General features: G+C 45.2%; 1 protein-coding gene across 1 annotated transcript; it reads right to left on the bottom strand.

Moving 5' to 3' along the window:
* Il20rb (interleukin 20 receptor subunit beta) lies at positions 1-27,906 on the bottom strand. Its single transcript, XM_051206366.1, has 7 exons — positions 27,713-27,906; positions 17,144-17,270; positions 15,492-15,682; positions 10,680-10,804; positions 8,595-8,745; positions 4,751-4,893; positions 1-296 (listed from the first exon to the last, which is right to left on the bottom strand). The coding sequence occupies exons 1-7, from the start codon at positions 27,750-27,752 to the stop codon at positions 162-164; spliced, it is 912 nt and encodes a 303-aa protein (XP_051062323.1). The 5' UTR covers positions 27,753-27,906; the 3' UTR covers positions 1-161.
* Between the last annotated feature and the right edge of the window lie 3 nt (positions 27,907-27,909).

Below are 27,909 nucleotides of genomic sequence, written 5' to 3'. Positions count from 1 at the left end.
GTCAACTCTCTTCATCATTGCTGTCTGCTGGCCACACCACTGCTGGTTGTCACTGGACATGCACATAGCAGGCTCTCTTTGCTTCTCTTGTCTTTTGTCCCCGGAAGAAAACAGAAAGAGGAGCCTCCCATCGTGGGGTCTGGAGCCTGCAGAGCAGGTTGTTAATCCATCAGGCCCTTCCTCCAGTCTGAGATCCAAACCCCAAAGAGATGCTCTGAGGCCAGCACAGCCACAGCACAGGCATCCACATCCTCCTTACTGCAGGTGATCAGCTCCTGGGATGAACTGGTGATTTTCTAAATATTCGTTTTCACAAAAAGCATTCATTAGTACTGTAGTAACAGAGAATATCACAGAAATCCCAACTATTTAACTGGTGTGTGTGTGTGTGTGTGTGTGTGTGTGTGTTCTCTCATGTGTGTAGGTGGGTACATGTGCTCACCTGTGCAGGCACTGGGAGTTTTCCTTGATCCCTCTCTCGGCATTTATGGTAGGTTCTGAGGATCCGAACTCCGATCCTTACATTGGGTGCTTGTGTGCCAAGAACTTTAACCGCTGAACCATCTCCCCAGCCTTAGTTAACTTTCAAGTAGCAAAACCCTCCAGGACAACCCAAGGCCCTAGGTTAGGGCTCCAGCATCTGCTGAGATCTTCTCCTGGCTCTCTATCTAGCAATTCCCACATGGGCCTGCTGAGTCAGTGCTTTTCTGTGAGAACCAATCCCACAAAAACTCATATATAATTCTGGGAGTGGGGTGCTCACCCTTTTACACCCGAGAGCTCTGAGAAGGACTGATGGGAGAGGTCATTCTGCAAATGTTTCTCTTATTGGTTAATGAATAAAGCCCTGTTGGCCAATAGGAAAGCAAGGTAGGTGGGACTAGGAAACTAGGAGGATTCTGAGAGTGGTAGTAAAAAAGAGTCAAGATGTAGGCCATGGGAGAAGCAAGAGGTCTGGACCCTCTCTCTGGTAAGATGAGACCAAATGGAAACACACAGATTCATAGAAACGGGTTAATATTTAAGGCAGAGCTAGCCAATAAGAAACGCTAGCAACAGGCCAACAGCTTTATATCTAATACAGCATCTCTGTGTGTTATTTGGGGCTGACATGGCTGTGGGACCAGGATGGTGGGAAAAACTTCTCCTAACAAAGAACATGCTGTGTGACACTTTAGGAGGGTATCTATCCCAGTGCTCAGTCCAGACAGGATCACCATTGCAGGCTTTTTCCTATTCCTGTATCACACTCCTATAGTTTCTCCCAGAGATCCCAGGGCATGACCATAGCTGATTTTAAACATACAGAGAACAACTTTGCAAACAGTCCATTACTAACTAGTCTGCTATGGCTTGAATCTGAAGCATCCCATTGGTACTGTGGGGTTCTGGGCAAGTGATTAGAGCAATAGTATAATCCCATGAAAAAGAGGTAGGGCTCCATTAGAAGAAGTAGGTTACTAAGAACTTTCCCTGGATAGATATCTCTTGTTCCCTGCCCCCACCCCTTCTCTCTGTAGTGGTTTGAATGAGAATGGCTCCCATAGGCTCATGTGTTTGAATGCTTGCTCCCCAGTTGATGAACTGTCGGGGAAGAATCAGCAGGTGGGGGTGGGGGGTGGCACACGCCTTTAATCCCAGCACCGGGGAGGCAGAGGCAGGTGGACCTCTGTGAGTTCAAGGTCGGTCTGGTCTACAGAGTGAGTTCCAGAACAGCCAGCCAGAGCTATACAAAGAAACCCTGTCTTGAAAAAAAAAAAAAATCAGCAGGTGTGTGTGGCTTTGTTGGAGGAAGAGTGTTGCTGGGAGTGAGCTTTGGGGTTTCAAAAGTCCACATCAGACCCAGTCTCTGTGTCTCTGCTGTCTCTCTCATTGTGTCTCTGTATCTCTGGGTCTCTGTCTCCCTCTGTGTGTCTGTCTCTAACTCTCTCTCCCCACCCCCTCTCTCTCTCTCCCTCTAAAACTGTAATCAAGCCCCCAGTTAAATGCTTTTTGCTAAGAGTTGCCTGTAACCCCAGCTGCAGGGGATCTGATGCCCTCTTCTGGCCTCTGTGGGTACTGCATGCACATGGTGTGCCGACAGATACATACACACATAAAATAAGCGTAAATGAAGCATTTAAAAATGTGACGGGCATGTATACAGTAATCTTTATAACAACCATGAAAAACCAATGTGAAGAATAACCCAAAAAGTATATAAAAAAGAATTTTAAAACATATATACTTGGGACTGGGTTGGTAAAGTACTTGCCTAGAATATAAAGTGACCCTGGGTTCAATCTTGAGTGCCACATAAAGCAGCACTCAGCAGGCAGAGGTGGGAGGCTCAAGGTTATCCTTGAGTATATAATGAGGCCAGAGCCAGCCTCAAAATACACACAAAAAAAAGAAAGAAAGAAAAGAAAGAAAAAGGAAATTATAATTATATATATATATACATATATATATGTATATATATATATCCTAACATACTTAATGAACCCTAAAAGAAAAAGAAAGAAAAAACAGAACAAAAGCAGGAACTGGAACTGAAAATAAAATTATGAACCAATATACAACTATATCAATCATTGTATTACATATAATGGACTAAACATGCCATTTTTAAAAGGCAGAGATTATCAGAAGTGACTTACACACACACAAAATAAGTCAAAACAGGAAACCAAAGCAACTGTCTTTAAACATGTACATAGATACGTTTGTAAAGGATAGAGCATATAAGCCATGAGCAAAAAGAACTGAATATCACCAGAGATAAAAAGAAACACATCATGATGCTAAAAGGCTTACTTAGGAAGATCAAGCAATCATAAATGTGTGTGGCCTTAAAAGAACACCTCAAAAGCTGGGTGGCAGTGGCACACACCTTCTACCCCACACTTGAGAGGCAGAGGCAGGAGGATCTCTGTGAGTTTGAGGCCAGCCTGGTCTACAGAGAGAGTTCCAGGGCAGCCAGAGCTATGGAGAGAGACCCTGTCTCAAAACAAAGAAAAAGAAAAAAATATGGAAAGTTGGCACAAAGAAAGAAACAGATGTACCTGCATTCATAGTTAGGTTCTTTGCACCCTTCTCTCAGTCTATTAGTAAGACTACTACAGAAGTCAGACAAACCCCGGTGAACTGAGATAACATAGTAACACATAGTAACACATGTGGTAACATAGTTACCACAGCCCTGGCACTTAACTCTGTGCTACTGTTGGCTAACACTGTTGTGTTTACTTGGAAGTATCAGAGATTGGAGAGCTGGCATTATAGGTCAAAAGGGTGGTAGGGCATCCTAAAGACTGGGTTAAAGGGAGAGGCAAGCCGGCGTTGGTGGCGCACACCTTTAATCCAAGCACTTGGGTGGCAGAGGCACGAGGATCTCTGTGAGTTTGAGGCTAGCCTGGTCTACAGAGCTAGTTCAAGGACAGGCTCCAAAGAAACACAGAGAAACCCTGTCTCAAAAAAACAAAAACACAAACAAAAAACAAACCAGAGAGAGAGAGAGAGAGAGAGAGAGAGAGAGAGAGAGAGAGAGAGGCAAAAGCAAACCACAGAGGTGTTAAAGAGTGGCTTCATTGTAACTTCAGACTGTTAAGGAACTCCAGCAGTATGTTGACTGCAAACAGATCTGGTTCTGCTTGTTCTAGAGCAAATGACTGCTAACTCCCCACCAGAAGAGAACTGTGACACCCTTAGGGTGACAGGGATGGAGGGGATCGCTCTGGTTCCTGTTTGCTCTTTCTTTGATTGTGTTGTGGTTGAGATGGGGGGGGGGGTCTCTGAAGGGTACAGGTGAAACATGTGTGAGCTGCTGGGGCCTGCCCTGCTCTTCCTGGTCCAAGGCACAGGCGCGCAGGGCCTACACACACTAAGGCTCAGAGTCGTGGTCCAATTTCAAGAGTAAGAGAAGCATCGTGGGTTTGGCGGGTGGGAACACTGGGAAGACAGCTCGTTGAGCAGTCACTATGAAGGTCCACACCGTTGCCCTTGCCTACTTCACGCCTAACCAAGGCAAAACATCCCACACTTCATGATCTTAAACCTGGAGGCATGAGACTCTTGGTATACTGAGTATGTGGAGTCAGAACCTGCTCCTGGCTGTAGCTTCCCTTACAATTAGAGGAGCTGAGAGAGCTCAGAAGGCACTTTGGAAGACAAGACCGCAGCGCTCATCACCAAGCACTGAGCAAAACAGCCACCCTCTTGTTAATGCCAGGTGCTGTGAGAAAGCAGAATGGCGTGCCAGAGCCTTAGAGAGGTCACTATACCCCGGAAAAGGGAGGACACGCCCAGACCTTCCGATCAGGGGTTACTGTGACCTAAGCATATCCCCCAAAAACCACATGCTGGAAACAAATCCCCAGTGCAAAAGCATTGGGGGAGGAACTGTGGTATGTGAAGAGGACGTAAAGACCTCGGCTTCTCGAATGTGGGTTATAAGGCCTTAAGGCTGCATGTTTGATAACTTGTTCTCACTTTGGTGACACCTTTAGCCATGGTGTAAGGGCAAGCACACCTTTACCCATAAGGCCCTTCAACCTTCATTCCAGCACCACCACCCCCAGCCTCCAGAAGCCAATGAACTTCTATTCTCTATAAATTACCTAGTCTGTGGTATTCACTAACACAAGTAACGCTCCATTAGCACTTTCTCTCTCTCTGCCTATCTTTATAAACCACGAAAACTGTGCCTGTGCCTAGCTAAGGCCCATGATGCCTCTGGGCAGTGTCACACCGAAAGGTAGAATGTTCTTACCAAGGTGTCTGGGAGGACTACAGCGGGGCAGCAGGAGTACCGGAGGAGCTGGCCCGTCTTCCAGATGGAGAGTAGTACAACCATGAGAATCAGCAAGAAGCCAACAAATGCGAACAAAGCCAGTGCCAGCGGAAGAGACTCTTCTGCGAACGAAGCATAGGAGAAGGCTTGGGGACAGAAGGGGAGGGGACCACCAGGGTTTCTCAGAGTTGCACCCAGGCCAAGGTGCCAGCACCCTGAGATTTGGTGTGTCCTCCAAATGGCTGCCGTTACCACCATTCTCCTAGAATCCCAATCAAAGTATGGTTTTCCAGAAAACCTCAGAGAAGATTACCATCTCTATCATGGGAAGGGGAGGGAGGAATGTAAGGCATTGCCCAGGGTAGCATGTACCTGGCACTATTGCAAGAGGAAGGCAGGCTGCCAGGCCCCAGGCAGGATGAGGGGGAGGTGTTGGAGCAGAACAGCCCAGAACAGGGCTGGGCGGAAACCAAAAACAAAGTGTTTCACAATTTGCTCTTGGCATTGACTCCTATGATGGAGGAAAATATTAAGTGCCCAAAATGACAGATCGAGTCCCTGTTACATGTTTGGCCTGCTTCTGTTTCCCAGCATTCTGCTAAGGTCTAGGCCCATGTCCCTAACAGTGAGCATCCTTTTCATAGAAGATGATGTTATTTATGCTCAAGATAGGTTAATGGCCTACCCCAGGAGGAACAGTTAGGACTACCTCCAAAGTCCATGATGAATTTGCTAACAAATATAGAAAGAAAGCACCAGGTCTGAGTATCTGGAGATGCAGAGGAGGGGACCAGCTAGTTTTCCTCCTTTCTGTTTTATCTAACCACTTACAACCGTTTATCACTTCCTGCCTAGACCGTTCACATACAATGTTAGGGGTGACTTGGCCCATGTGTCTGTCTGTAGCATGTGGGGTGGGGCCTGTGCATTGTTTCACTTTGAGGCAATATTTTGGTAGTAGACGTCAAGAGATGAACAATATTGATACCTTCCAATCCACTCTTGTGATGTCTGTTTCAGACAATCATCCCAAGGAAGGAAATAAGTGTGTGCATCTGTCAGTTCACAGGAATGTCCCGACAAGAGCCACAGGCTGTCACCAATCACCTGCCCAGTGGTCCACTGCCACTCGTGCATCCCTGTGTGCTGTGACTCTCCTCACAGCACACCCACACACACTCATTAGCTTTCTGTTCATTTGCACAGTGGGAGGCAGGGACTCCCTTCTCGCCCCAGTGGGCAGGCTAGGACTTGGCAGGTAGTCAGTGCTCTGCAAACCCTTATTTAATAAAAGGAAGAACCACATCTTGGAGAGAGAACAGGAGTGATTTAAATGCCAGACAAAAGAGACTGATCTAAGATGTTATGGAACATTGGCATGGTTGGTTGGCAGTTCAGCTATCAAAAGGAGAAATGGGGTAGGCATATCACAGTTTGACCAATAATGGAGAAAGCTTGGAAAGTATACAGAGTTGCCATCAGTAAGGATATACTTGTATACTTTGGCTTACTGTGTGTCTTTAAAAAGTAATGGCAAGTTGGGATAGTGACACACACCTTTAATCTAAGCACATGGGAGGCAGAAACAGGTGGGTCTCTGAGTTCAAGGTCAGCCTGCTCTACAGAATAAGTTTCGGGGTGGCCAGGAATCCATAGTAAGACCCTGTCTCAAAGAGGGGGAAAGTAAGGCAGAGCACACCACCGACACTATGAGCTGGCTACAGTGTGCTACAAAGTGTAGCTGAGCCAGGTGAAGAGTGAAAACACTTGGGTCCCTGTCCTGAGGAGGCACTGGATGCCACAGACAACCGTGGAAGGAGAAACCAAGGATTTGCCAGCAGAAACATATCTGATGCTGTGACCAAATTGCTGATAAGCAGTAACCAAAGGAAAAGTTTATTTTCTCTCTTGTGGCCCCAGGAACGTCCCTATGGCTCAGGAAAACAGGACAGGAAGTGGGTTGAGTTTTAAACCTCCCTGAGATACACTTTCTCCAGCTAGACCCACCTCCCAAAGGTTCTCCATCCTCCCAAATAGTGCCACCAGCCAGTGACAACAGTTGAAACACTTGAGCCCACGGAGGACATTCTACATCCAAACTGTAACAGCAATTCTCTTGAGCAACACGGAGGAGGACAGCATATTTAACGCCTATTTTTTATAGATCTGTATTATTTGGATTTTTCATAAGCTTGGCATGTAAGTTTTTTTTTAAGCACCAAGAAATGTTACTCAGAAAGTGTTCACAGAAAATGTTACGAGTGTATTTGTGAAGAAAAAAAAAATGAACAAACCAGGTATAACATGTATGTCACATAGAGCTACTGGGTGTCTTCACATGGGTAACAACTGAAAGGGTCACAATTTTATGGAGGGCAATTTTACAACAGTGTCAAAGTTAAATGTGTGTCTTTTGACAAAGCTACTTTACTTCCAGGAATTTATCAATTAAATAAATATACGTGTGTGTGTGTGTGTGTGTGTGTGTGTGTGTGTGTGTGTATGTGTATATATATATATATAATCAGCAAAAGTGGTCTATACACAAGGAATTGAATGCATTAATTGCAATAGCAAAGTATGGGGGGAATCTAATCCCATCAATACAATCAATACAGATCAGTTAAATTAGCCAACACACACATACTCACAAATGGAATTGTATTTGGTAATAAAGAAGTAATGATGGGATTTATCATTTGGAAATATCTACAAGGTATATAAAAACAAGATTCAGAATAGTGCATATGGTATTACCTTTGCTTAAAAGATGATATTTAGGTACATGCTTGCATATACATGTCCTCATTTGCATGTATATGAGTTAAAAAGTCTCCAGAAGAAGATATAAGAAACTCACACTGAAGGGAAGAGATGCAGGAACCATGTGAATGGAGAAGACAGAGGAGATAATTTATATGCATATTGTGTGTTATGGGCCATACGAATAGACTCTTTATTCTTAATAGTAATTTTGTTTTAAGTCTAAGACGTCACGCTGAAAAGTAACTAGTGGTGTTAGCATGGTGGGATCATATGATGTAAGATTTTGTTTCTTTTCAAAGAGTTTTTAATAACTGTAGGTTTCTTTAGACCATAAAAAGATTTAAATAAAAGGTCTAGGGAGATGTCCCAGTCAGTAAAGTGCCTGGCATACAAGCATGAAGACCTGGGTTCGGGTCCACAGCACCCACATAAAAGCCAGGAGTGGTTATGTACACCTGTGACTCTGGTGCTTGGGAGTCCGTGGAGCTTGCTAGCCAGCCAGTAGGTCAGTCAGTAAGCTGTGGGCTCAGGGAGAGAGGCTGTCTCATAAAATAACATGGGTAGGAATAGAGAAAAATGACTAATATCAGTGTCTGTCCTTGATACCCACATGTGCATAAGTACATGTATACATGTACACACACAAATTTTTAATCATTTTTAATTGAATGAAAAATTTTTTAGTCAAAAAGATTCTATAAACTGTAAGATCCTTTCCAGACGGAGGAAGCTGTGATATTGTCACACAGTGTGGTGCCAGGTCTAACTCTCTCTCCTACAGACATCTCTGCCCACCCCCCACCCTCCAGGGAATAGCCTCTGCAAGCTGGTCCTATAACATGTGCCCAGGAGGAGGATGCTTTAGGAGAAAGTGCTTCAGGCAACTGCTCAAGAAATTCCACCCAGCCCCCAGGGTGGGCTCCTACCCCTGGGGAGAACTAGAATTTACCTCAGAACCCACCAAACCTGGAAGCAAATGTGTAAAGCCAGGGAAAGACCTGGAACCATTGGTAGGCCTGTCAAGTGCCAGGACCCAGGGGCAAGCAGTTATCCTTACCTGGCATCTCCACACACTGAGTCTGGCTGAAGGCACTGTGCCTCCCAATCAATTTCACCAGCGCCTGCGCCTTCACACAGTACACGGCCCCTGGTTCCATGGTCTCCAGGTGCACTGGAATGTCCCCATTCTTCACCACTTTAATGTGCTCCTTTAAGAAACCAAAATACAGTTACTATCTAAAGGCAGCAGAGCCGGGCAGGGAAAAGTGCATAGTCCTTTTAACATCCCTTCTCATTCGTACATGGATACATTCATTTCCTCATTCATCCACTCACTCGTATTTATTAACCCTGTACTATGGACATAGGCACCCAGCATGGGAGCTTGCATGAGGGAGAGAAAGATTACGTAAGTGCGATTCCATGTAGTGATTAGGGCTGTGAAGAGAAAGCAGAGCAAGGCAAAGAGAGTGTTGAGGAGGAACGAGGCTAAGCAGAGGTTCACAAACAGCCTCTCCTGCGGGGTGACATCTGAGCGGAGCCCATCCACTTGTCTATCTACCCTTCAATGCCCACTCTAAGCCCCAGGACTGTAGAGGAACCTGTAGAAGCTTGTGTGACCAAGCCCAGATGACTCAGGATGAACACTCAGCAATGAGCCTCCCAGTTACAAGGGTGCGGAAGAGGCTCCGCCCCCAAAGAATGTGAAGTTGATCCATGCTCCCTCCTGCCAAGCTCCAGCCTTTCTCCCACCCTGTTCCATCTGCCTGGCTGGCAACGCAGGGTCTCAGCAGGGTCAATACTGGCCAAGAGCCTGTCCCACCTGCCCACACCATGTTCCAAGGGTCACTATCCACTCAACCGAGGGTTCACAGGAACATGCGCACAGCCCCCAGACATTGCTCTGTGACACTGAGTACCCCAGCCTGAGAAGGGTACCCAGAGATCTCAGCTGGCTGTCTGAAACCCACACCGCTTAGAACGATGAGTACAAGCAATGGGATTCACCCCCGGAGGATTTGGACGCGGGAAACGGGACACCTCAAGCTGGATAGGAGAAGACTGTGTGAGGAGGGCCCCCTCTGAGATACCTTCAGGGAGGCACAGTCATGGGCATGTGTTGGAAGTGAAGGTGAGAGGCAACAGCAAGACCTTTAGTGAGAGAACGGCAAGGCTCCCACGGCCACGGTCCCCAAGCAGTTAAGACTGTACCTCTGCCTGGTCCTGGGATGGCTCTGCTCACACATTTGGAGAGAGCCTCTGTTGCCCATATTGATCCTTCTGAGAAAGCTAGCTTTCCCTGTGTCAACTGGAGTGGGCTGCTAGACCTTGTCACAATATCAGCTTAAACAAGACCACACAGGAAGTGGTGTCCCCTGTGTCTGCTAGAGCTTTACCCCGTTGCTGCTGCTGCTGCTGCTGTGGTTTATCTGACTATTCTTCCATGAGGGCCCGCCTCCCACTCACCCCAGACTCCAACAACCTTCCCATGGGGAAGGGCAGCTCCCTTCCAGGCCTTCTGCACGACCCACCCGATCAGAATTAGATAGGCTTATTCATAAGCCAGTTCCTGGCTCAACGCCCCACTCTGTACTCTGCCAAGACACACACCCTCAAGAAGTTTGTGCCTGCCTTCTGTGCATTTGAAATCCGGAACACCCTGAGCTGGAACATCCTGGTCTGCTGCACCTGAGTGTCTGAGACTAGCTGATGAGGGAGGAGGAGAAGGAGGACGAGGAGGAAGAGGACAAGGACGAAGAAGAAGAAGAGGAGGAGGAGGACGAGGACGAAGAAGAAGGAGGAGGAGGAGGAGGAGGAGGAGGAGAAAAAGGCAGTATCAAAAAGGCATTGGGGGTCCAGAGAGGTGGGGCATTAAACGGAAGCAGCTCCCCAGACTTCAGAAGATTTGGCCTGAAAAGGGCTCACGTGTCCTGGCCAAGGCCTAGGATGAACAAAGGTTAGAGGTTAGATCTTTGAGGAAGGAGTCAAGGAAGAGTTCTCTCATCTCTCCCTTTTAACACTTCACCCAGATTGGGCCACTTATGCCATGAGTACTCCAAAGCCCCAGACTTGACTCCCTCATCCCCGGAAAGGTGCTCCTCTGAGGCCTGACTCAAAGGCCAAGGTCAGTGGGAAGCCTCACCATGGTACCAGGCTCCCTCCTCCAGTACACCACACGGAACTCAAACTGGGGCCCCAGGTCTTCCAGCTTAATAACCAGATGCAAGCCATGTTCAGTCACCTCCATCCTGGGTGCAGTGAGGACAGCTGTTGACACGAGAAAGAGAGAATCAAAGCCAGCTCTGACCAGAACGGATTTTCTTGTTGTAAAATGACTAAGCCATCAGCAGACACATAGCAGCCCTATGGGCAAGGGAGGGGGTCTACTGAGCTGTTCTAGTGGTGGAATCCTGTACATAAGCACTCTCCTACACTCCATGGATGCTCATGAAATTCTTTTTAAACTCTACTTTTATTAAAATACCTTTTCAAAAATTGTGTGTATGCATGCACATGCACACATGCACACACCTGTCTGTAAAACATAGAGGCTGTTTCTCTCTTTCCACCAGGTAGGTCCTGGGAATTGAACTCAGGTCATCACACTTGGCAGCAAGTGCCTTTGTAGGCTGAGCCATCTTGGTAGTCTTCATGAAATGCTTTTTGAATGATGACCGAGTAGAAAACAAACCGCAAAGACCTACTACCACTCATTTTTTATTCCAAAGTCATCTGTCCCTTCTCCAGGAGCACAGGATCAAGGGAAGGGATGAAGGCTCAGGTAAACATCACTCTCCTGTTTGGCACATGCTCAGTCTCCTCTCCCCACTGCCCTATTTCACTGCTCTTCACCTTGACTCATCCAGTGATCAGATGCTGCTCATTAATGCTTGCTGAACATCTGCCTAACTCTGAACTCTGCTGGGCATGGGCACAGCTGGCCTGGTCTTTGTCCCTTGGGAATGGACCTCCTGGCATCCCTATTGCTCACATCAAGCATTAGCGAATACTGACATCTGGTGCCTTGAGACATCAGCACATCAGGCTTGGCCCTTCAATTCTTGGTCCTAGCATTCTTCACGCCACATAACAACTATCAGCGAGTCAGAAGCTTCTTACACATTCAGGTAAACCAGTCCTAGAAGTGACAAACACCATTCGCCTTCACTTTGCAGGTTTCCAAACAGGGAGGCTGGCAGCCCCTGGGGACACTTACCCACCAAGAGGCCAAGAAAAGAAAGCCCCCGTCCCCCGATATCAATCTAGAAATTGCAGGACCAGAAGGGCCAGTGTGATGGTTGATATTGACTTGGGAAGTTGGATGGGACACATCATGGGCTAAATCCCTCTGCATGGGGGCCAAGGGATGTGAAAAAAGGGGGCAGTTTCTAGGTAGGACATTCAGAGAGCAAAGTATTTTCCCCTTGCCATCCTCACTGGAGAAAATACCCCTGGGTTTGGCGAGCTGTCCCTGGAAAGGGCAAGAGAACTTGGGATGTCAGGCCACCTGTGCAAACGTAGCTACTCCAGACACCGCAGCACTGCCTCTGTGTTACCTGCAGACTGAGAAGGCCCACCTTCTCCATTTTTAAGTCGCGTGTTTTTGGAATTTGAGCGTCCAGTTGTCATCTTTTTGACAGACAAAATGACCTGAAATTTCAGTTTAGAGAATTTTCATTTTTCTTTCTTTTCTTTTTCTTCATTCAGCACTAGGGCAGAAACCTCTGCCCTACACACTCTATACTTCTCTCTCTTGATCCACCCAGAAACTTCAGAAGGCAAATCTTACTCCTGTGGCACAAAGATTGTTAAGGGAGTTGCCTAGAGTCACAGAGCTGGCAGCCAGAATTGAAGCCCGTGTCAGTTTACATTTCCAGCCTCCCCTGTGTGAGGGGTTCATCCGCTGCAGTGGAGAGTCACAACTCTGGCTGCATGACAACACATCATTTAAATCAGACACCCCTGGAAGGGCCCCAGACAGGTGGCCTTGAAGCTCCGTATGATTATAACATGAAATTAAAGTTAAGAATGTCTGCCTTCAGAAAGCTTAAGAACAGGAGAGCTCTATGGGAGAATATTAAGACACATTTTTTTCAAGGGTCACAGAAGTCAGAGTGGCCCTCTCAAATGGAAAGGGCAGGTGGAGTGCTCTTAAGAAATTCGGTGCTAGCCAGGGATTGGTGACCCACACCTTTAACCCCAGCATTTGGAAGTCAGAGACAGGCAGATGTCTATGAGTTCGAGACCAGCCTGGTCTACAGAGTGAGTTCCAGGACAGCCAGGGCTGCACACAGAAACCCTGTCTTGAAAGATCAAGGTGTGTGTGTGTGTGTGGGGGGTAATCCAGACAGAGCCATTCCAGCTAGGTTGCTTACTCCACTGCACATAACATCCACAGGATTCTTGAGAGAGGTTCTGTCCTCTTCAGCACCAGCAAACTCCTATCCCTCAGATTCCCCTGCAGCCAGACCTTTTCCTGTTTATGCTGGCCTCTTGAGAAGCACAAGTTTTCCTGCCCAGCCCCTCCCAAATAACTGTTGGCACTCCCTGATCTCCATCTGACCTGGCCTTCCTTCCAGCATGAGTTGCCAGACTCCAGTGAAGTTCTTGGCTGGAGCCCAGGCTCCCAGGTGTCAGAGGAAGTAGTGCTGGGTGCTGCCTGAACTCTGTGGGCAGAGGAAGAGCCGCAGTGTCCGCCAGAGCCTGGAAGCCTCCAGGTGCCTGCACTGGGTTAAGCTGCACTGTCTGCCAGCGCCCGGAACCTCCAGGTGCCTGCACTGGGTTCTGCCACTTCAACATGTCTTCCAGTGCCTGGACAAGATACCTAGCAGAGAAGCCCACATTTTGTAACTAAAACTTCCTTGGCACCCAGTTCCAACAGTCCTGGGCTCCTCCTCTGCTCCCTGGCATCCCCAGGGCAACCATACTAATATCTACAAAAGCTGAGTGCTGTGATAAGACTAGACTGTGTTGAGCATCCACACGTTTCACTTCATGAAGCAAAATGTTTCACTTACACAGCTCTCAAGTTCCAAGCTGGATTTGAATTAGCCCTCAAATTTCCTCAGGTTCAATTTGGGATCCCTCACTATCTAAACCCTCCTGACCTTCACTCAGCATCCTCTGTCCTCAGTAACTTGACTTGACTTGCCCCATTACCGGATATTGTGACCTTACGTTCCTGAGCCCTCACTTCAAGCACATCTGTCATATGAAGAAAATGGGCCACTGAGGGCCCTGCCCTTCCCCAGCACCAAACTCCTGGCATCCCCCGTGTCACACCTTAGACAAGGAACTGCCCCTTTCCACCTCCACTCTGTCCTCTTATGTGTGGCCGTTGCAACCACAGTCACTTTCTCAAGCACCACCCAGGGAACCCCTAAGCCTATCAGGAGCTTTACCTACCCAGCCATCTCCTCACGGCTTTCTCTGTCTACATTTTAGACCTTGAGGTTTCTGGGGCCCTGGGGACCCTGTCCTGGATCTCTTCATTCTCCATACCTTGTTCCTGGACATTCACATCTATTTCCAGGTGTATAGCTAGTACCTTGAGTTGTGTGTTTGCTTTCAACTCCAAGAGTTCCAAGGCCTGATCTCCAGCTGCCAGTCAAACATCCACAGCATGCCATTTGCAGAAAGCTGAGCTCCAAAAGCACACAGACAAGAGTGTTTCCTGTCGGGTTCTCCACCTTGGACAGCATTCACACCCATTCAGGTAAGAAGCTAAATTCTGTTTTCCTACTCCATCCCCAGTAACTGGCCCCCAAGCTCTGTCCATTTTAAATGCAGCCATGTCTCCTGAATTCATCCACACCCCTGTCTTTGTTAGGGTTTCTATTGCTGCAATGACACTCCATAACCAAAAAGCAACTTGGGGAGGAAAGGGTTTATTTAGCTTATACTTCCACATCACTGTTCATCACTAAAGGAAGTCAGGACAGAAACTCAAGCAGGACTGGAACCAGGAGGCAGGAAGGGTACCCCGCTTACTTGCTTGCTTCCCATGGCTTGCTCAGCCTGCTTTCTTATAGAACCCAGGACAAACAACCCAGGGGTAGCACCACCCACAATAGGTGGGCCCTCCCCAGTCAATCACCAATCAAGAAAATGACTTACAGCAAATCTTATGAAGGCATTTTCTCAATTGAGGTTCCCTCCGTTCAGAGAACTCTAGCTTGTATCAAGTTGACATTAAGACTAGCCAGCACACACATACCCCATCTACTCTGCTATTCTATAGACCAGAACCCATCTTGGCTTTGCTAAGGGTAATAATTCCCTTGTCTTTGTCCCTCTGCCCTGCAGCCTTACCCAACTCTGGGTCACTCTCCTTGAGGTGGCCACATAGTGTTTGCTCTGTAAGAAAGACACAGCCCGGACACTTTCTTCTTCCATTGCCTTCGTCTACTGACTTGATCAAGCTATAGGGCGAGCGGCTTCTCTACACCACTGCCCATCCAGCTCTCACTTTATTCCACACCCACACACCCTTTTCACTCTAAGCCACGGCTGTACTCAGCCACATTTGTCCACTTACCTGGATTCTTCACTTCCCTTCCCATCACTTTCCAATTATAATTGCAATAGAAAAATTATTTGCCAGTAACCACAGAGAGGAAATATTTCTGGTAGCTGTTAAATGTACAGATGTTTTTAAACAACCAAGCTGTTTTCAGCTGTATGGGGTTAACGAGGCTCCAGATGGGAGAGATATACCGAGGTGTGATCAGAGTAAGAATCCTAGTGCCAATTCTACAACTTCAATACCTGTAGACCCTAACAAGGGTGGCCATGGATGACTTCCAGAATGGGGAAGGACAAAGACAGCACATGAATGAGTCAGCAGTTTTACAAACATGTTAGTAAGGGTGGTTTGTGTTTATAAGTACACCAATTAATTTGATGCTGAACATCTAAGATAGTTCCTGCAAGGGTGAGATGGGAAGTGCCTTACTTGAGTTTCGATTAAAGGGGTGCTCCAAGGTGCTCCAGGCTGAAGTCCGTGAGCCCAGCGTGGCCCTGACCCTGAAGTTATATGGTACTGTGGCGATGACATCATCAGTGATGTCACACGCCAGGCCACTGGTAGGTGAGCACTGGCTGCTGGGGATCCAGACGTGGCTCATGTACAGGCTCTCGAACTCCCTGGACAAGCAGAAGAAGGTGCAGAGTCATACCACACTCTTTGAGGCAGACGCAAAGATGGTTATAACTTTCATTGTTCTGCTTTTGTGGGTCAGCAGCAGAATACGCCTCCTCTCCTGGACTCCAGATCCATTACTTGCTTCCCATCCCAACCATCACTCCCATTCCCAAGTTCCTCAGGAACTTTCAAATAAACCCCACCCTGTCCACAGTCACCACCCTTGTCTCAGGCACCATCGTGCCTTGCTTGCTGTGGTTTCCCAGGCTCCACACTCTGCTGTGGAGCTCCCATCCTTCAAATATTCCACACAGCAGACCATGACGTTTCTGTATCTAATGGCTTCCTGTGAGACTCTGACCTGTGGCTCTCCCCTTCAAAATGCTGGTCTCTTTTTGCCTTGGGCCTCTGACTAGATGGTCACTGTCTCAAAAGTTCTGCCTCTGCTATCCCACAGGTAGGGTATAAATATCACCTCCTCCAGAGGCCACCGCCTAGGACAAAGCAGCGCAAATTCAACTCCATTGCATCAGCCTTCACAGCTTCCTACTAGGGCTCAAAACCTTGCATCGGGCTCAGAGCTCTGCTGCCCATTCACTCCTTGTGATGATGGAAAGGTTTGGCCTCCTGCTGCTCAGAGGAGGTGGTCACCAGCTATTTGTGGCTACAGAGCATGTAAAAAAGGAAAAATGGGCTCAAAATGTGTTTCAATACAATTAAACTTAAATAGCTGCTAGCAACTAGTGCTGCAAAACTGAAGAGTGCATGCCCAGTGTATTTAGTATCTCTTTTTCTAGTCCAGTGGTTCTCAACCTTCCTAACGCTGTGACCCTTGAATATGTTTCCTCATGTTATGGTGACCCCAACCATAAAGTTATTTTGTTGCTACTTTATAACTGTACATTTTGCTGCTGTTATGAATCGTAATGTAAATATCTGATTTTCGAGCAGAGGGGTCATGACCCACCCTGCTAGTTTCCCTATAGAAGTGCACACCTCTATATCCTTGAGCGTAGAAGAATGTCTCCACAGGTAGAGAGAGCTCTGTTTATGCTCATTGCTAATGAAATGTGCTGAGCACCAACTCCACCAGCCACTTCTCAGCAACTGCAAGTGCCTGGACAGCTGGAGAAAACTAAAACCAGGCTCACCCCAGGGTGAGTTGACCTTTAGGGTCAAGACTTGTGTGGGCCTCTAGATATACACTCATAGTCAAGAAAACTGTGGCCTCCTGTACCCCAAAGGGAGAGGCTCTCTAGATTTGTCCATTCCAAATCAGGGCCAAGCTCAACAGACAGTTGTTGAAAACAGGTACAACAAAATGTATTTAGCCCTCCCATGTCTATTCACATCAAGAGGTGGGCTGGGAAGAACATCTATTCTTGAGTGCCAAAGCCTCCTGGAGCAGAGAAGGAAGGGCTATCCCTCTTAGGAAGGAAAAGTATTAGACAAGGCAAACTCACCCCTGGTACTCCACAGAATAGAACACTGTCTCCATGGGCTGGGCCACTGGGTTCCACATTAAGAGATGTTTCATGTTGGTTGACAGTACAGTTAAGTTCTGTGGGGCAGGCAGCACGGCCACTCCACCTGGGATGAAATTGAGAGCAAAGCTGACCTCTGAGTGACAGTGAGAGCTGGCATAGCTTCAGATTCATCACACTTGTACAATGCTAAAGTTTACTCTCCTTGGTTTAGCAGGGCATATTTGTAGTAATAATGGCTAAGCTTTAGTGAGCATTGCTCATACTCTAAATAGGTCATTGCTAGAGTTACACAGTTAGCTCAATTTTCTTCTTTTCTTTCTTTCTTTCTTTTTTTTTCTTTTTTCTTTTTTTTTTTTTTTTTTTTTTTTTTTTGAAGACAGAGTGTCTTTGTTTAGTCCTAACTGTCCTGTAATTCCTTCTGTAGACCAGGATGGCCTTAAACTTAGAGATCCACCTGTCTGCATCCTAAGTGCTGGAATTAAAGACGTGCACCACTATGCCTGGCTTTTCATGACCATTATTTTTCCCATTACATAAGTAACAAACAAACCAGAGGTAGTTATTATTTGTTCATGGTTATGCTTTTTATTTTATAATTTTATTTTAGTGTGTATGTATGACATGTACATGTATGAATGTGGATGTACATATGCCATGGGTATATACCCATGTCAGAGGACTTTAAGATCCTCTTCTTCCACCAATGGGAGTCAGGTTCAAACTTGGGCCATCAGGTTTTCATGTAAGCATCTTTATTTGGTGAGCCATCCCACTGGCCCTATTCCTTTTAATGGACATATTAAAAAATGTACCCATTGTATATATGGGTAGCTATGTGGCGCTTTAACACATGTATGCGATGTGTTACTTCAAATAAAAGCAACTCTATCTATCTCAAACATTTATCATTTCTTTTTAACTCAAAGCCTTTAAATATATAATGCTCTGGACCTTTTGAAATATAAGTTTTTCTTCTGTAGTCAGTCTTCTGTGCAATAGGACACCAGAATATGCTCTGCTATCTAACTATAACTTAGTAGTTGTAAACCTGTCTTTGCTCTGTCCTCTCTCTGCACCCACTGTCCTCTCTTTGTACCCACTATTCTTTCCAGCCTCAAGTTACCATTGTCATTCCATTCTAAACATGCATGAGGTCAACGCTTTGATGTTCCACCTATGAGTGAGACTGTGTGATATTTGTCTTTCTGGGTCTTGTTTATTTCACTTAACATAATATCTTCCAGATCACCCATGTCTGCCTTTTATGGCTGAAAAATATCCCATTGTGTATAGTTACTTTTATCTATTTATCAGTTGATGGACATTTAGGTTATTTCTACATCTTGGTTTCTATAAACAGTGCAGCAGATGTCTCAACATAGTGATTTAATTTTCCTTCGGATGTATTATATAACCAGTGGTGGGATAGCCAAGTCATATGATAACTGCACTTTGGACTTTTTGAGGAAGCTCCACACTGCTTTCCATAGGATTATAATAGCATTCTCAGTAATAGTGTGTACCAGCATTTGGTTTGTTATTTTTAACTTTTTAATGAAAACCACTTTTACTGTTGTCCTAGGGATGAAGCCCCCGGGGTTTACATATCTTAGGTAAGTGTTCTCCTATTGAACTACACGCCCAGTCTGGAATAAGATGATAATCTTATTTTGGTTTTATTTTGCTGGAATGATTAATGGTGCTGAATACTGCTTCACATTCTTGCTGGCCATTGGTATCATGTACTTTTGAGAAATGTCTAATTTTACTGTCCATTTTCAATCAGTTTATTAACTGACTTACTATTGAGTTCCTTATGAGTCTAGATGATAACCTTGATGCCAGACTGACCTTGACTCAGCCCTAGACTATGTTATCTTATGCAACCTGAAAAATCTGAGCCTCCCACTTCGTCACTGCAAATCCACTCAGGTGCTGGGCAGTTTCTCATCACGTCTCTCTTCCGCTTCTGCCATCCTTGGGCACCGGAACACATTAATTTGTGACCAACAAGGCCAAATGGGGCATCAGCAGCCAGGTGGAAAGCTCTGACGAGGGTCCACTGTGAACACAGTCCAGCAAAGAGGGATAGCAGGACAGCTGAGAGCCCCGGCCCTCCCCACTCCTGGAAACTGCAAGCCCAAGAACCCACATGGGGCACAGGAAAAAGTGCCCACGTGCTCACATGGATAAAGACAATGTGTTTAGGGTACACACACAGTGGCACTACAGTCTGCAAGAACAAAAACGGCCAGCACAGCCTCACCTGCACTAAGGGCTTCAGGCAGCCAAAGCTTGGCCTTGCAGGTGGCTCCTGGGTACACTATGCCACCATTCTTTTCCCTTTCACAGGCCCTCTTTCAGTGCCAGCATCTGCTCCTCTGCTGTTACCGGCACAGTGATGGCATCAATGTCATGGCAGACAGAGTGAAGCTCTGTTTCTGCTTCCAGATTGGCATCTGCTGTTTGGTATCAAGCATCAAGGCTGTGCACACGAGGGAGGAGGGCTGCCCCTGAAACACCCTGTCTGGCTGGATGTTTTGCCTTGCCTCTTATCTAACACAGGACCCTGGTGATGAACCTTCATCTCATTCTTAATCTCTGCCTGGGAGGAAAGACCCGGGACACCCACAGGGGGGATTCTTGGCTTTCTAGCCCTAACTTCCTTATCTTTTCTTTTTTTCAGTTCGTAGTTTTGTTACTAGCTTATGTTCATTGTATAAAACTCTCAAATGCCTGCTGGGTGGTGGTAGCATACGCCTTTAACCCCAGCATTCAGGAGGCAGAGGCAGAGGCAGGCAGGTCTCTGTGAGTCTGAGGCCACCATGGTCTACAAAGTGAGTTCCAGGACAGCCAGGGCTACACAGAGAAACCCTGTTTTGAAAAACCAAACAACAACAAAAAATGAAAAACTAAACCCTCTCAAATGTCACAGCACATTCTTGATCATACCCACCCCACCTTATTCTGTTTCCCTCCCTGCTTCTAGTAGTCCACTTTTCCTTCACAAAAAGCCACCCTTCTACCTTCATGTCTCATTACTTAAAATGAATAAACAACCCTAGACTCTGCATATGAGGGAAAATAACATGTGTCTGAGTCTCAATTACCCTGCTCAGCATAATGATCTCATGTTTCATCCATTTTTCTTCAAATGATGTGATTTTAGTCTTTTGAGACAGGATCTCACTATGAAGCCAAGGTTGGCCTGGAGCTCATTATGTAGCTTGGCCTGATCTCAAACTTATGGCAACACCCTCTCCCACCCCCAGGCTATGGAACAGTTAGGCATGGTCACTCACATCCATAATCTCAGCAGTCTAACGCTGAGGTAGGAAGATTATGCTAGAAACAAGCCTGGGCTATGTAATGAGTTCCAGGCTGCTATAGAGTTAGACCTGTTTCATTATTTAAAAAAAGAAAATAAAGATTATGAACTAGAATAACTAAAACTCTGTGTGACTGTGTATGGGTGTGTATCTGTGTGGTGTGTCTGTGTATGTGTGTATTTATGTGTCTATCTGTGTCTGTGCAGTGTATGTATTTGTGTGTCTGTGTGTAGCTATATGGTCTGTGAATTTGTATGTATGTATGTTCGTGCTAGTATTTAAACCCAGGATCTTGTGAATGTCATATCATAAACATGTACTGTATCACTGAGCAAAACCCACAAACCCCAACTGAAACCAGCTTGAAAGAGAGCAGGTCATGAGATGACTCAGGCAGTCAAGTGCCTGCTGCCTAAGATGATGAGCTCCCCAGAACCCATGGAGAGGTGAGAGGAGAAAGCCAATGCCACAAAGCTGTCCTCAGACCCCCACAAGGCTGCCATGGCATTTGCTGCCCCAATAATAAAAAGTCAGTGTTTTTAAAAGGGTAAGAGCAGAGGAACCAATCCACACATCCCAAGACTTACAGTCATTAAGATTGCAATGTGTGGTATCAGCAAAGATACAGATACACAGATCAAAAGGCAAAATTAAAGATCTCAGAGACGGAACCACTCAAATACCCTCAAGTTTGATTTGACAAAGATACAAAGCAATTCAGTAAAGGATAGACTTTAAAACAACAGTGGAACAGTTTGGTCTGTGCAGGAGAAATAAATCTCAACCTAAACTTCTCATATTACATAACAATGAACTTAAGATGGATCTTAGCCATTATCTCACAAAGGAGGCTGTCTAGAATACATAAAGAACACTCAAATCTTAAAATCAGGAAATAACTAAAAGATAAAATGAAAGGGCGTGAAGAGATATTTCACCAATGGAAACACAAAGAGGACAAGACGCACATGAAAAGATGTTTAAATTGGAGTTGGTGTGCTGGCTCAGTGGTTAAGAGCACTGGCTGCTCTTCCAGAGGACCCAGGTTCAATTCCCAGCACCCACATGGCAGCTCACAACCCTTAATTACAGCTCCAGTTTCAGGGGCTCTCATACCTTCTTCTAGCCTCCAAGGGCACTAGGAACACAAGCTGCCAAAACACCCACACATGTAACTTCATTCTGTTTATAAAGGTCTTTAAATCGTTTGCTACAGAGGAAATGCAAATGAGACAGCACTACTGTGTAGTTAATGTTACAAAACTGAATTCTGGCACCAGGACAGAGAAGATGGATCCCTCATACACTGCCGGCAGTGATTCTGGAAAATCATTGGGCAGCTTCTTTTAAAATTAAATATGCAATTATTATCTGACTTAGCAGTTGTCATCTTGGGAATTTGTCCTAGACAAATGAGAACTTCTGCCATGTAAGATCCAAATATGACTATTCAAAATTGAACTCAAATTGACTCAAGTGTTTCTCAATAAGTGAATGCTTAAACAAAGGGCAACAAGCAGGTAATAAAAAGTGGTCATGAGCAAGGAACCCAGGTGGCCTCTTGTGGCTTGGGATGGCAAGCAAACAGATTCCATGGCCTCCATAAGGGACACAGTGTGGCTAACATGCTGCGATCCTGTAACTCAGCAGACAAGTTAGATCCATTGGAAATTTTTTTTCAGACTTTCAGCGATGCCCAATAGCAGAGGGAACTTCGATGGTATTCCCTCATCCATCCTTCCTTGCATCCACAGATACAGTGTGACTGTGAAATAAGACAGATGTCACTGTAATGTCACTGGCTCTAGTCTCACTCAATTTCACCTGTTTCCCCCCCCCCTTTCATGCTTCATTTCCCTTCTTCCAGGAACCAGTCCAGGGCTTCCCTTGTAGTTGTCTCTTCCAGTCTGTTCTTAATCTCTTTGTCTTTTATGGCCTTGGTTGGCTGATTTACAGCTTTGTTCTCAATTTAGGTCTATCTGTTTTCATGATTGGAGTGAAGTTAACCATTTTTTTTTTTTTAAGGGTAGCTTGTTTTATTGGATGTCTTTTCCACTACAGTACCATCTCACACTTGGGAAACTTCCCTGAGAGTGATAGCATGGTACACTAACTCCAGTTCCTTCAGTATCCTTCATGAATCTCACAAAGCTGATGAAACAACCCCCTCCCATCCCAGTTTCCCAGAAGACCAGTCTTAGGTTGTCCCTTTCATCATGTTAGCTAGAGACAGGTCTCAGCTACGTGACAGCACCTGAGACAGGTGTTCTGGTTAGCACTGGTCATTGACTGGTTCCAGACAGACTACAGCGTCTCTTGGCCTTGGACCTGATAGTAAGACTCATGGCTCCCCACACTCCAAATTGTGGTGATATATTATTTGTGATTTAATGAAGCTTGCTTGAGGGTTCAGGATGCAAATCCAGCCACAAGCTATAGAGGTTAGGCAATAGTGATATACACCTTTAATCCCAGCAACCATAGTAGCTAACCATAGAAGCTGGGCCCTGGTGGTACACACCTTTAATCCCAGGACTCGTGAGACAGAGGCAGATGGATCTCTCTGAGTTCCAGGCCACCCTGGCCTACATAAAAGTGAATCAGTCTAAAAGAGAATTAGAGCTCATGCATTTACCATAGAGAGGTATATAAAAGACAAGAGCCCAGAGTCTTAGGCTGTATTCTGAGATTTATTTGCCACAATGAGGATTCATGGAGACAGGATGAGCCCTTTCAGCCTCAGGTAGAGGTTAAGAGCTAGTGGCATGGCTGCTTTGGTTTTCAGGTCTTCAGCTTGAACTCCAATTTTAGTGAAATATCCACCCCACCTACACTTATTGAATGCCTAAGTGGGCGTGGTCACAGGTGCAGACGTTGGGGAGGGGGGCTAGGTCTGGGGTCCTGGATCCCAGCTTGCTCTCTTGGTTTCAGTCGGGTCACAGAGAGCAGCCTGGGCATGGATCCTTGGAGCAGGAATTTGCAGGTCATTGGTTTCTCATGCAAGTGACTTCTCCCCGAATAAAATATATAACCCATATTATAACCTCATCCCGTGTCTCATAATCTATGCATCAATACCCAATATCAATCTCTGCATTTTTATTTTTCATGTTACACCAAGTCATATCCTTCAACTACTGCATGGCCCTATGAAGTCTGACGCTGTGAAAACTCCAGCTGAGTGAGGGTGTGCCTGTGTACCTAAGGCAGTGTAGGTATTCGTCCCCAAGGCCAAATATACTCCTCTTGGCCCTTTTCCATGAGGTACACCAGTGGGGCATCAACATTCTAAGGCAAGGTCTACCATGCCTTCTTGCTGAGGGCATTCATTTCCATCTGTGTACTCTTTCCACATGTTTCAAAAGACCTAGAAACTGGTTGCAAAATATACGTTTTGCCTTGTAGTCATAGAAGGACACGGTGTCAACATGTATAATTACCAGTGATGCTAATCTTGATCTGCAAAGCTACCAATTTACCTGTTAGAGTTAATAAACATGCTGGAAGAGGTATGTGAGAGTATGTAAATGCTTTTTACCCTTTCACACATTAACTTTGACGATCTGAATGTCTGGTAACTGAATTTGGGATTCTGTAAGGAAGAGCTATCCGTCCTCCACTGTCCGTTAAGTTTTCAGAGACGTACTTATTTGAATAGACACATAGCTACTGATTTCATTTTATGGTTAAAATCCAATGCTACTATTATTTGTTATTTAGTTGTTCCCACTTTGTCCTATTAAAACTCTTCAGGTTGATTCCTGTATCCATTTGACTCACTGTCACCCACATCCCTCTCTTTTTCCATTCTATTTTTTGTCAATTGACTTTGTTTTGTATTTTTGTTGTTGTTGTTTTTGTGTAATTTATCTATTTATTTATTGAGACATCATTTCCCTGTGTAACCCTGGCTGTCCTAGAACTCACTCTGTAGTCCAGGCTGGCTTTGCACTCAGAGATCTGCCTACTTCTGCCTCCCAAATGCTGGGACTAAAGGTGTGTACCACCATCACCCAGCTTGTATTATTTTTTGTTTGTTTGTTTTTGAGACAGGACCTATGTAGCCTTGGTTAGCATCAAAATCAGAGATCAACCTGTACTGGGATTAAATGCATGGATCACCACACCCAGCCTTGCCAATAGGCTTTAAAACAATAACTTTAGATCTACAAATTTCAAAGACAATGTAAGCTCCAACCAATGCTAACATCTTATGTAACCACAATACAATTATCAAAACTGTGGGACCAATGTGGGTCAATTACCATAACAAAATTCCAGACTTGATTTGAATTCTGCCAATTCTTCCACTGTTTTCCATTCCAAGATCCAACCCAGGATTCTGTGCTACATTTAGGCCCTCATCCTATTTTAAGCACAAGATGCTCCTGTCTCATCTTGCATTTTTCTGCCCAGTCCTGTAAGCATCCACTTCTCCAAAAAGCCTCACCCAGAAACTTTCAAAACTCCCAGCGCCTAGGCAGCACCTCAGATGAATTTAAGATCTCTGGCCGAGCAGCCTTGGAAGTTACATGTATAAGAGTGCCACCCCCCCTCCAGTTACTCCAATGTTCATTTGAGGCTGGGACATGGATTTAGAATTTACTCCTGGTGGGTAAAGAATAGATTGAAATATGTTAAATCCCCAGATGTTGATTTCAGTGTATTTTCTGGTAGGCTTTATGTTTACTGTAAACAGAAGCCAGTTCTGTTCATCTCTAATCAGCACCCAGCCCAGAGCCCATCACACAAAAGGAACTTAGAAACACTGAGTGAAACTGAGCATACACCTTGACTCCCATAAGATTAGCTTAGGCCTAGTGGTTTTCCTAGTCTCTCAGCCATCTTAGTCTTTTTAGTTGCTCTAAGATTCATGTCTCCTAAACACTCCTCTCCTAAGATCTTAGGTGTAAGGGAGGCAGCAGGAAGACTGCCCTCCATAAAGCCACTGGGCAAACTTTCCAGGCAGAAACTGCCACCCCTCTTCCTGCTTAGACCCCCCTGGTCACCTCTGTATGTTTGGCTCTTCTACATTTTTTCCCTCCAATACCCTTTAAGGTAAATGCATTGGAAAAAGCATTCCCTAAGTCCTTCACTTTGTCACTCCTCTTTTCTAGCCTGCATCTATGTCTGCCCCTCTTCTTCACAGAAGGACAAAGCAAACACTCCAGAGCTGGCTAAATCAAAGTCAAACCCCAATTCCCCTATTTATCAGATATCTGGTCAAAGAACTGAACCTTCTGAGTCTTGATTCCTGGCATAAAATGGGGACAATGAGACCCACCTTGCATATTGACATGTAATGTCTGAAGACCAGATATTGCTACTCTAGAGCATACCATGGACTCAGAAATGTGAGCTATGTCCAGTGGTACAGGCTTGCAATTCCAGCTGCCTGGGAGGGTGAAGCAGGAGAATTCTAAGTTCCAGGTCAGACTGAGTTACAGAGCAAGCTCAAGGCAGCTTAGAACATTTAGGGAGACTACATCTGAAACATGAAAACAAACAAAAACAAACAAACCAGGACTCAAACAAGAGCTCTGAGAATACAGCTCAGTAGTTGAGCAACTGCTCAACATAAGGTCCTAGGTTCAAACTCAGAAGAGAAAGGAAAGAAAGGGAGAGGTGTTGTGGCTATCATTGTTATTAGTAAGAATGTTTCCTGAATCACTCCCTAGTATTTGGAAGGGACAAAGCAATATAACTTTACTCATCTGCCCAGTGATCTAGTAAGCAATAGAAGCTCATTCTGCACTTGCAAATGCTCAAAATTACATGAAGGCAACCTGAGCTAAAGCTAGTATTTTCTGACACCACCATTTGCATTACCAAAAGATCAGGATAATTAACATTTGAGGCAGGGATGTTGACATCTTTTAAAAGCTTGTCATTTGTATTGTCTTGTTTTAACCCCTCAAGACTTCAAAGTGGCTCTTATATACACCTCACAGATGGGAAAATCAAGTTATATGAACAACCACAAACTAGTAAGACACACAGAGACAGACACAGAGAGAAAGAAACTTGGGGTGGGAACACACACATTTGTCCCAAGAAGTTTGTGGAGGTCAGAGAACAACTTGAAGAAGTTGGTTCTCTCCTTTCACCATCTGGGTTTTGAGGATTACGCTCAATTCATCAGACTTGGCAACAAGTACCTTTACCTACTGAACCATCTCACCAGCCCCAATTAGAGAATTTTAACAATAAAGGCTAAGGCAAGACAGAATGGACCAACTGTGAAGACAGCAAGTGGCCTGCAATCTATACTTATTTTCTAAAAGTGAGCAGAATTTGGACATTGCTTGCTAAACCTTTGGAAATCTGAAGGTTTGGGAGCCAGGAGTACCACCCTTTCCATGTAAGCTAAAGATTTCCAAGTTGCCTTAGTACTACTGATTTGTTGCTTAAGTACTCAAGGCTCCCACCAACATCACAAAGTAACCAATACCTTGGAGTATTAACACTAGACATTTCTTAAATGCAGTTTGCCCTGAAGCATTCATAGGTGAGGAACTGCAGTTTGGGACCAATAAAGGAGGTAATTACAAGGAGCCTGGAGTGGAACAGAAAATTACATAATTTTACTAGCAGAGAAAATGCCCTAACCAAATCTTTTTTTTAAAAATGGTATGGAGTACCTTTTTCTGTGATGATCAAGAGAAATCTAACTTTTATAAATCTTATGTCCAATATGAAGTTTATAAACTATGTGTTTTATGTTTGTCAGAATTGTTAATCATTTTAAGTACCACATGGAAAATGACTGCTATAACTATACTTTAACTCTTCAAATACCAAATGAAATAAATAGCAAAGTGTAAACTATATTCATATCTTTCTAGATTGGTCTATGGATACTGGGAGTAAATTTTTCAAATAGAATGCAGGCACTTGAAATGTGGAAGATGGAGATAAAAAGGTTTTTTAAAAATCTAATATTATATGCTAGGCAGTGGTGGTGTGCATGCCTTTGTCCCAGCACTGGGGAGACAGAGGCAGGTGGGTCTCTGAGTTCAAAGCCAGCCTGGTTTACAAAGAGTTCCAGGACAGTCAGGACTGTTACACAAAGAAAACCTGTCTCAAAGAAACAAACAAAAAACCCAGAACAAACCAACAAAAACATTTTAATTCAACCCCAAACCCAGGACAGTACTGTCACCTTCTTAATCTATATTCAAGGCCCAGACCCAGATGCATGTAACTTCATTCTTACCTGTGAGAAAACATGAGATCAGGCTGCAGAAAAGCCACATGATAGGACTTGAGCAGACTCCTTGTGGAACGAAACCAACCACTGCTGACTTGTGTTTGGTGTGAGGTCTCTGGCAAGCTCAGTCTGCCCTGAAACAGTGTTTCCTTCCAGAATGAAGCTTTCTGTCCATCTTAGCCATCTTGCTTCAGGAAGCAGAT

The sequence above is a fragment of the Phodopus roborovskii genome, unplaced genomic scaffold, assembly GCF_943737965.1.
Source record: "Phodopus roborovskii unplaced genomic scaffold, PHOROB, whole genome shotgun sequence".
Taxonomy (NCBI): Eukaryota; Metazoa; Chordata; class Mammalia; order Rodentia; family Cricetidae; genus Phodopus; species Phodopus roborovskii.
This window is presented reverse-complemented; position numbering and strand designations above follow the sequence as displayed.

Excerpts from the sequence above, each read along its gene's own strand:
- Il20rb (XM_051206366.1), bottom strand. The coding sequence starts at position 27,752 with ATGTGGCTTTTCTGCAGCCTGATCTCATGTTTTCTCACAG. Across the intron at positions 15,683-17,143 it reads TATTCTGTGGAGTACCAGGG|GGAGTTCGAGAGCCTGTACA; the intron begins GTGAGTTTGCCT and ends CTGCTTGTCCAG. Across the intron at positions 10,805-15,491 it reads CCCCTTTAATCGAAACTCAA|CTGTCCTCACTGCACCCAGG; the intron begins GTAAGGCACTTC and ends TCGTGTCAACAG.